This window comes from Salmo trutta, chromosome 4 (genome assembly GCF_901001165.1).
Source record: "Salmo trutta chromosome 4, fSalTru1.1, whole genome shotgun sequence".
Lineage (NCBI taxonomy): Eukaryota > Metazoa > Chordata > Actinopteri > Salmoniformes > Salmonidae > Salmo > Salmo trutta.
In genome coordinates this window covers 16,698,215-16,708,961 of record NC_042960.1, presented here as the reverse complement: position 1 = coordinate 16,708,961, position 10,747 = coordinate 16,698,215, and the positions used below count along the sequence as shown (strand labels likewise).

Here is a 10,747-nt window from a genome sequence, read left to right as displayed (position 1 = left end):
CTACCACTTTCTCTACAACGTCAAAAATCTCCACAGCAGCCACTGTTAAACGTTCATTAACAAATACACTCAAAGACTGTAGTTTAGCCATTTTCAGAAGACTGCGAATTCAGTATTAAGTTTCGTGTCTTCCTTGGTCGACACAATGATTGTTCGATATCAAAACAAACTCGCTTCCAAATCGATTTCCGTGTTTTTCTTTTTCTTTTCTTTTTTCAGTGGGTGCCGAGCCCAGAAAAGGAAAATAGCACCACCAGCTGGATGGAGTTCTGAGCTGCAATAGGTGATATGGTGAGTGTGATCCAATAACTATATAGCCTTTATATAGAGCCCCACGGCGTAAGTCTATAATACCCATGAAACCTAACGATCAAACAGTGAAATGGTTCCAATCGTTTTCCATCATTCAGTTTTCCCATAGGGAATTTTAGAAACACTTAAAATAAGGGCTGTGTTTTGTGTAGGCTTACCCTAGCGTGACATTTTGATAACCGTGTAAGTCTCTCTCGGACAAGGGGACTTATAACAATATATTCGGCTCTAATTACTCTGATTTGAAAAAACACTAATTAACATCAAAGTAAACATTATGCAAGACTACAAATCCCTGCAGGCTCCTGCACGTCATCTCTAGCTGACATCTTTGCTAACAGCTATTGTGTCAATTGAAAACTTGCACAAGACATTTCACAGAATATTCAATTTAAAGAAATGCTGCCAATGTATTCATCACTAAATTTAGCTAACATTAGATAGTTAATCCAGAGATTCTTACCTTTGCCTCAATTCGTCAGTCTCGTCCAGATCATCATGGCATTTGTAGTTCTTTATGATAGCGCATTTGCAGCTAATTAGCATGACATTTCTTTAGGGGTAAATACAAGTGAATATATTGACAAAAGTCACCTTGTCCTAGAGAGATTTACACAGTTATCAAAACGTCACACCAGGGTAAGCCGACACGAAACACAGCCCTTATTTAGTGTTTCTAAAATCCACTATGAGAAAAATTTAAGGTGGAAAAACTATTCAATTGTTTGACTGCTAGGTTTTATGAGGTGGTCACCAACCGGTCGATTGCAATCAACTGGTTGATCTCCAAGGCATTCTTAGTCGATCTCCAAACATTTCTGTAAAAAAAACTAAAGATAAAGCCTTGCGTTCCAATTTTTAACTATTCGTCTCATGCTGTTGGCTGTAGGTGCACCCGATTCAGCTGCCCTGTGCGCCGGGTAGGCAAAGTGTTCCCATTTCATGTGTCTGAAGGTACAAACTCTGCCTTCCCGGCAGGTCCGGAGAGCAAATCAAATGCACTATAGGCCTATCACTGGCCAATCGGGCGGCTCAGATTACCATGTCTGCAGTAACATAGCAGCAGTAAAAGAAATCTAAAGCAAAGTTGATACTGTGAGATTTCAAAACGTATATAAAACCATGACTAGAGACTGTCAACGAATACAGCAGAGCTGCTGTTTCTATGAGTGAGTTCATGTTTAAGTTTGTACTCAGCACTGTCAACACGTTTTATTCAGCCCTTTTATAAGCCATAAAATGCGCCTTCTTCGTACTTCCACTCGCGCTACAACCAGCACTGCAGCTGTAATGAATGAGTAGGACAGTGTGTAATAAGTGTAATAAGTTGGTGTTATTAGTGCCTTGTGTCTTTTTTTATACCAAGCAATATTTAACCTTTTATGTTTATAGGAGTAACAACATGAATTTGTTCATGAGGCAGAAATAATGCGGTGCGACTTGAGTTTTGCTATCAGCTGGAAGACGGTGTCCTTTTTTGGTCAGTGTCAGCAGAGGAAAGGGAGAGTTGAGGGATGTTGAGAGGTGGACCCTCAGATGCAGGCAAAATCAGCCCAGTAAAATAAAAAGCAAATTATATAAATGTATGCTCATTCAAGTGTGCCTCACAAGTAATACAACAACTGATTTATTACCGGTGTGATCATGTAGCTTACCTCCATGTTTTTATATATATATTTTTTAAATGGTCCGAAAAACAATGCATTGGCACGGCAATTCAAGCAAAGCCAATATGCGGTGATATTGTATTGGGCCTATAGCCTACTGCACAAACCTCATTGCTACGGTACTGTTTTTAATAGGTTAATGTTGCATAGGCTTACATTCTTTAAGTCATGTTCTCGGCTTGTATTTTGACTCAGAAAGTGATCTTGACTCAGAAAAGGTTGGTGACCACTGGTATTGGGTGTGACCGTGTAAAATGTTTAACGGAATCAATATAATAATATAATAAATCCCGTATACAGTAACAGTTCAGATGAATAATTATTAGGCAGTGCAGTTGCAGTTCAAATGCAAAATGATTGGGTATAACATTTAACAGACTTATAATAACAGACGATACTACTGTATCATTCTGTAGATCTAACAAACCAGATGGGTTCAGAGGATAATTAACATCTTTTCGGAGAATTTACTGGGGTAATAATAACTAGAGTTGATTTTGTTGTGATAATCTCTTTTAACCCAGAACTAAAGACTAATGTAATTGGTCAGCGGCTTGATTAAGTTCTGGGTCCATACGTGTTAAGAGAAGAGATGAGGAGATTCTAGAATGAGGAGCGGAACCGGAACGAGGAGCTTCAACCTCTCTTTTTGCAAGTTACGGGCTGAAATTCGAAAGATGCTCACACCCGCGAAATTGTGATTTATCCAAATAACCAGTGAGGACAAACCGGGAACACGGGGACTGGTGTTGCTAGTTATCCCTCGCATCCCATTCCTTCCCGACAGATTCTATGGTTCCAGTTATGTTTACGTAGATCTGTCCACGAGAGATTAACCTTGTGATAACACACAAGAGAAGCTGATGAAAAATGTTATAAACATGATTTTATTACATCAGGAATGCAAAGATTACACATATTTGCCACAGCCCCATCATAAGGAGGAAAAGTAATCGATGTCGGCCGTTTCATCGTTATTTCTTTGTAAATCAACAGATACCACGAGTCATAAAATGACCGGTGGATTGCTGGGAGATTCCTTTGGTCACAGCACCATGGTCATGGTAAAGATATGCAAGGAGTGTGGATTGCTGGTACATGAGTACACATTTTTGTTTTAGCCAAGCACTAGACCTGTTTATAATCAAGGACTTGATGATTGGTTATTTAGTTATTTTTTGCCTGAAGTATACAATCTTTTATCTAAAAATAACATCAATCTCACCATTATCTCATCACCCTGATAGACATTCCTACCCAAACCATCACCACCCCAACCCTCGCACCACCACACCATCTCCTGACAGAATATCTCCGTCTTAAGTTTCTTATTTTTTTTCTATTTTCATCCTGATTTCTTTCTTTGTGGAATACCAGTATATGACTGTCCAGGTTAACTTTATGTCTCAAGCTTTTCCCACAGTCAGAACAATTAAATAATGTTTCTCCTGTGTGAGTCAGTATATGCTTTTTAAGCCTATATTTGTGTCGAAAGCTTTCTCCGCAGTCACCACAGCTAAATGGTTTCTCTCCTGTGTGAGTCAATGTATGCACGTTTAAGTGCTCTATGAGATTGAAGTTTTTCCCGCAGTCACCACAGTTAAATAATGTTTCTCGTGTGTGAGTCTGTATGTGTCTGTTCAGATGTCCCCTGGGTCTGAAGCATTTTCCACAATCGCCACAGCTTAAAGGTTTCTCTTCTGTGTGAATCATTATATGTTTGGTTAGGTCTCCCTTCTCGTTGAAACACAGTCACCACAGTCACCACAGTTAAATAATGTCTCTCGTGTATGAGTAAGAATATGCCTATGAAAGATCCCCTTGGGATTGAAGCTTATACCGCAGTGTCCACAGCTAAATGGTTTCTCTCCAGTATGAGTCTTTATATGCTCATTTAGGTTCCCCTTGTGTTTTTTAGACATGGTTTAGGGCTGGGTTGGGATCCAATGGTCGGCTGATGCGAAGTCCTACTGGATCGCTGCTTTCGGCTGATCTGTGGCTGGAGGCATTTTCTTGATTATCTGGAGGGACACAGGGATTGGCAAGGTGGGTTACAGTGACAAAATGTTTTAGATTCACTGGTTTAGTCACTCTCTCTGTACTCCAACGTCTGGGGAAAAGTCAAGGACTGAAGTTGATCCTCCTGATCACATTCACTTTTAACATCGGGAGGAATGAATATGAACTCTATGATGTCAGCCTTAAGCCCTTGAAGTTGTCCTACATCCTGACTGGTCACGGTTTCTTCGTGTTCATCTTTAATTTGTGTGGGCTCTGGGTCCTCCTGTCCCAGACTGGGGCTCTCCTGCTCATAGTGCGGCTGCTCAGGGGTAACCTCCTCCTCAGAGACAGCGAACAAGAACTGGTGGGAGTCTATTCTACATATTTTTTATCTTGGGTGTGACCCGCAGCAGTCTCTGAAACCGGTCATTCTCCTGTTGAGATCGGGAAATCTCTTCGCGATATTCCATTACCACTTTCTCTACTACATCAAAACTCTCCACTGCAGCCACCATTAAACGCTCACTAATAAACACACTCAAAGACTGTAGTTTAGCCATCTTCAGAGGACTGAGAGTTCGGTATTCAGTTCACTGCGTCTACGCAATGAATGTGCCTGTTGTAAAAACAAAACAAATATCCCTTCCATCCTACTTCCGTGTTGTCTTCTTCGTTTGTGTTTGTCAGCGGTTGAGCCAAGAAACAGATAACAGCGCCCCCAGCAGTTGTGAGCTGGGATAGATAAGAACAAACATTTCGTTGGAAGGTTACTATGGAAAAGGAAAGGGAAGGGGGATACCTAGTCCGTTGCACAACTGAATGCATTCAACAGAAATGTGAGTGTGCTCATGTAAAATGTTTAAAATAATTAATATAATAATATGATATATCCGTTTTACAGTAACATATACATTGAAACATTATAAGGCTGTAGAGATACCGTTATTGGGCATAAAATAACCAGTGGTGGAAAAAATAATAAATTGTCATACTTGAGTAAAAGTAAAGATACCTTAATAGAAAATGACTCAAGTAAAAGGGAAAGTCGCCCAGTAAAATACTACTTGAGTAAAAGTCTAAAAGTATTTGGTTTTAAATATACTTAAGTATCAAAAGTAAATGTAATTGATCACATGTACTTAAGTGTCAAAAGTTAAAGTATAAATCATTTCAAATTCCTTATATTAGTCAAACCAGACGGCACTATTTTATTTTTTTATTTACAGATAGCCATGGGCACACTCCAACACTCAGACATAATTTACAAACATAGCATTTGTGTTTAGTGTGTTTGCCAGATCAGGTAGTAGGGATGACCAGGGATGTTCTCTTGATAAGTGTGTGAATTGGACAATTTTGCAACATCACAAAGTTCACTTCCACTGCTATGCTGATAACTCCCAGCTCTTCCTCTCCACCAAACCCACTCTCCCTCCCACCTCCCTCGTCAGCTGCCTTCTGGACTTCTCAAACTCAACAGCAACAAGACAGCGGTCATACTCATCTGCTCCAATCCATTCTCTCCAAGCATCACCACAGCTGGTTTCCTCTGTCCCTCTGTAAACACAAGTCAAAATCCTCGGTGTCTCCCTGGGTAGTTCCCTCTCTTTCGAACCCCACATGAAAACCAGCACCCGGACAGCATTCTTCCATCTACGCAATATCTCCAATACTCTCTTCCTTACCATAAATAGGGTTTGTATCCTCTTTCCAACCCCTCCCTCCTCTATTTATCTGTCCTGTTTTGTCTGGTCATTTGATTTGAGATTGTTTAGATTTTATATTGCCATGTTGATTGATACACTTGATTTATCTGAGAGAGAAAAAAACACTCAAAAAAGGATGTCGTTGGCCAGTTAATATCATTGTTTAAATAACACTTGGGGTGGAAATGAAATATTAATTACATACTATACTGTTTAATTAGACATACAGTACTATGCTGTTTTTACTTAGAGAATGGTATATTATGTTATGTTAGTATTTTTACTGATACAAGCTTGTCGTGTGACTTAGTCATAAGTCTGGGAGTACAGATAAGAGTCCTTTGGGGTACGACTGCAGTATGTGACATTCTGTTTTAACAATCTACAGGAATTTAGATGTGTGGAAACATGCAGGAAGGAACAGAAAACGGTGGCAACGACAACTATCTTAATCTGCACAGACAAAATTGTTGTTTGAAAGAATCTGCAGTCTCTCTTCCTATAGAATTTCTCTGACATACTCTTACTTTAAAACCCCCTTTAAAAAAATATCCATCAGGATACTTTATAGAAGAATATATTATATTTTTCGGACTAAAAACGATTATTATGGAAAGACGCATCATGAAATGGAGAGAGTCATTTTCAACATGTCACATCAGAATATAGGACTACATTTTTGATATTGGAATACACGTTAATCTGAGAATATATATATTCCCCTTCAGCACCTCTTCGCAAAACAAATTTTAGAAAGACACACTGTGCCTATAACCAGCAGCTTTGCAAATATGGGTGTTGCAGGAGGCGTTAAGTGAACGCCCATAGTTACCAATCCAGTTGTGTAATTTGAAAGGAAAGCATTGTCATTAGATGTAGCTCAACTAAATACATTCAAGCATAACACTGTATAACTTCTGTGTTGATAAAATGCTGTTTATAGTACTGGAATTAAACAGGATTTTACACTGTCGCCTTATTCTGCTAAACAGGTTCTTCGTTGTCACACTGACACATGAAAGAATGAATGATTCAGGGCAGGCAATACAAAATATGTTGTTTGCATTACCTGCCCTGAGGCATTGATTCTCTCATGTGTCCGTGTGACAACGAAGAACCTGTTAGTACAGTTTGTCCTCTTTCTGGTCAACTTTTGTGGCTGTGTGACATGGAAATGGCACAAGAATTAAAATGATTGAATCAAAGGTTTGTTTTCAGCGTTCCATGTACCTCTTACGTCAGAGACATTTCTGAATCTAAAGAATATGTGGCATTGAAAGTATGACTCATGTCTTAAATACTGAGTTGATTCAAAATGAATGTGTATATATTAACGTACCGGTACTCTCTCTAGAGGGGCTTAATGAAAAATACAAACCACAGTGTGGTTGCTTTAAAATAATTACAAGATTTGAAAAGGTTGGCACTGCTCATCGTTTTCAGCATTCTATGAAATGTATTGTGATTACCGGCTTGAATTTAATTTTGGACAGTTGAACGCAAGCCATTTCAATTCATGTATTGAAATTATTCTCAGATCCAATTAACAGATTGGAGTTTGTATATTGTGTTACTAAGCATACTGATAAACTGTGATTTTAGTTGAAGTTGGCAACAACAAAAAAATGTTTACAAAATAATATTAGGAGATGATAGTGTTAAATAGCCTTGGCTTTATGCCCTTGGAACTTTGGGGAGTGGTTAGGACACGTCTACATTCTGCATATAAACAACTGGGCAGGCTAAAAGTTAAACTATTGCTATACATTTGTAACTCCATAGCAGCCTAGCATATTACCACTTCATGAACATTCAATATACTTGATTCAAAATAGGTAAGTTGTTAATTTTAATTATTTATTTGCCATCAATGTACAATTTGTAAACAGGTCTTCTGCATATTGATGGACATAAGCTGGTTGGTTACAGAAAGTCTTGGTTGTTTTATTAGCCTAGTTGGACAAGACATTCAAGGTTTGCTCAAGGATGATATCTTGCAATGAGGCTTGACTGATTTAATACAACAATGTAGGCCTAAATGTTTTCGAATTGTTTTACAAGCACGCCTTAACAGCTTTATTGTTAAGTTCCTTAAATGTGCTGAGAATGTACCAAAGCCAAGCAACTATCCTTCAACATTCCCAGGGAAGGATGTTTGCAAAATAACCACAGGACAACAACACTCTCGCCACGTTTTGTTGTTCTAAGAATGTTTTGTGCTAGCTGAGAAGTCTGTATTGAGGACATCACATTTCAGGCTGAGAAGGTTGATCACGTGATCACCTGTTTAATGACGGCTAAAATATGAAAGGGAGAGGGGATTTTGTATTGGGACTTTATTTATAATTATATTTGTATTAATAAATAGTAACCCAACCAGGATACATTCACATTACCCACAGATCTAGCCTCAGATTACCATAACCCCAATACTGATCTGCCATCGATGATGAAAAACATCTCACCCTATCGGATTGTCTTTTGTCCAGTTACTAGGCTACCTGTTCCATAGGTCCACAGTCCCTCGTTCGATTTGAAGAAAGCTAGCAAGGCATTTCACTGTACTTGTGCATGTGACATTAAAACTTGAAACACATTCCGTAGTGTCCTGTTCTAGTCCTAGGCACCTACTGTATGTCTCATGCCCAGTTAGGCTCCAAGTCTCCAGCAGTTTGTGGCCTTAGTAGTAGCTGGCTATGAGTCCCCTGCCTTGTGAGGTCCTAGGCCTCCTGTCCTGCTAGGGTCTCAACCACCTGACTTGGGGTACCCACCATTTCCTGATCCGGTGGGCCTGCTGCCTTCAGGCGTGTACACCTAAGCCGGTACCCTCCTGGCATCTATGCATGTTCACGAGAAATTACGCTGCTCCTCTAGTTTTATAGTCAGGTGCAACTTGACTGTCCTCCCTTTGCAGACACCTTTGATTATATCCCTTTTATTGTTCAGATTTCCATGGAAGGGAACATAGGCAGAACAGCAAAGATACCATGAGGGTGAAGTCCACCTCTAGTTAGTGTGTGTTTCTGTCGTGTTGAGAAGAGGATGCAAACTATTTTCTCAATGACCACTCTGTAGAGACAATGACAGAAAAGTGTGTGTCCTCTTTCACTTGGAACAGTTAAATAAATGTTTTGCTCATACTCTTTGACAAACAAACCCACTCTTATTCTCTCTTTCCACCTTTTCTACCTTGCCCTCCCTCCTTTCTAGAGTAAATCATAACCATGGAGACACTGAACGAAATTGATCATCTCCAATCGTCTGGCTTTGGTAGACCCCTACCCAGACACGGCCTTCAACTCCTTCACTGGTTCTCCAACGACTATGTCACATTCAACAACGACAGCGAGATGGTGACAGTGCGCAACCCTAAGAAGAAGGCGTTCGGCTTCCACCGCTTCTTCGACACCCAACTGCTTCCAGACCAGGACTTACCATGCTACCAAGTGGGCAATCTGAATGCCCCTGGTTCTGAGAACCTACCGTGTGATGTTCGCAAAAACTTCACAGGACACAATGACGACAGCAACATAGACCGGATCATCATCAGCATGCAGTCAGACCGTGTATTGGACAGAATCTACGTGACCCAACATGATCATCACAGAGGTGCTTTTGACCCCCAGCGCACCTATCGCATCAGTAAGGGGTTGATCAGTATCATCCGTAATCTGGACCTGGATGAGCTCCTGGAGCAGACTGGATACTCACTTCCTTGTCCTTCCTCCATGGCCACACTTAATGAAATGAGACACCTCCAGTCATCTGGCTTTGGTACACCCCGACCTAGACACGGTCTTCATCTCCTTTACTGGTTCGCCCACAACTACGTCAAATTCAACAAAATGGGTGAAATGTTGACAGTGTGCAACCCTGAGAAGAAGGTGTTTGGCTTCCACCAATTCTTTGACAAGATAGAGGAGCATGATGGCCAGTGTAACCAACTGCTACCAGACCATGGTTTACCATACTACGAAGTGGGCAATCTGAATGCCCCTGGGTCTAGGAACCTACCGCGTTATGTCCGCAAAAACCACGCAGGACACGATGACGACAGCAACATAGACCGGATCATCATCAGCATGCAGTCAGACCGTGTATTGGACAGAATCTACGTGACCCAACATGATCATCACAGAGGTGCTTTTGACCCCCAGCGCACCTATCGCATCAGTAAGGGGTTGATCAGTATCATCCGTAATCTGGACCTGGATGAGCTCCTGGAGGAGACTGGATACTCTTAAGACTTTCCCCCCTGGCCAAGGGCATATAGACAGAGGCATCGTACACATAATTATTTTTTTAACCTAATTTCTTATGGTTAAAGTGAAATATTTATTTTCTTACAAATGTATACTAGGCATGGGTATGACATCATGTCTTCGATATTCCCCATCCATTATGTGTTGTAGGAAATTGTTAATGTTTTTATTTAGATAAAGGGCCTTGTTTTCAGATGTTTCACATCCTGCCACGTTTTTTGCTATTTTTCCCCAACATTTTCACCTGCAATATTTATTGCCACAGTAGTCGGAACTAGGAAACTGTGATTATACATGTGCCGCGTTCAACCAATTAGCAAGTCAGAAATGTCTGAGTTTCCTAGGTCCGACTAGCACATGAACACGGCATGCGTGTGAAAGTGTGTGTGTTTGTTTCTAATAAAGGACATGATTAGTTAATTAGTTGTTTTTTATTTAAATGTTTAGTACAAAATGTTGAATGTATCAATAACATCAGTCTCACCACATCAACACTTTGAACAACAGCCTGTACTGTACTGTTTGACCATTATATCGTTATTCAAATCAAATACAACTTTATTTACATAGAATAATGTTTTACAAAAGTAAATTCATCTCATCTAATAATCAAATTTCTCTGAAACCTGGGTCATTACAGCAATTAGGTGCCTTTTGAGTAGTGTAATATCATTTTACATTTTTCCTCAAAGAGCGCATGTTCAACTTCACCGCATACAAAACCAATCAGCCGATATAATCGAGAACAATCATCAGAAATCACGCGATATGAATCAGACAGTGGAGTGACGCCTGACCC

At 40.0% G+C, this 10,747-nt stretch overlaps 1 protein-coding gene across 1 annotated transcript; it reads left to right on the top strand.

Annotated features, from left to right (window-relative positions):
- Positions 1 to 7,363: 7,363 nt before the first annotated feature.
- Positions 7,364 to 10,368, top strand: LOC115191916 (uncharacterized). Its single transcript, XM_029749934.1, has 2 exons — positions 7,364 to 7,521; positions 8,897 to 10,368. Exon 2 carries the CDS (start codon positions 8,911 to 8,913, stop codon positions 9,928 to 9,930), a length of 1,020 nt encoding a protein of 339 aa, XP_029605794.1. The 5' UTR covers positions 7,364 to 7,521; positions 8,897 to 8,910; the 3' UTR covers positions 9,931 to 10,368.
- Positions 10,369 to 10,747: the final 379 nt, after the last annotated feature.

What these genes read in the sequence shown, in the direction of transcription:
- LOC115191916 (XM_029749934.1), top strand. Translation starts at nt 8,911, where the DNA reads ATGGAGACACTGAACGAAATTGATCATCTCCAATCGTCTGGCTTTGGT.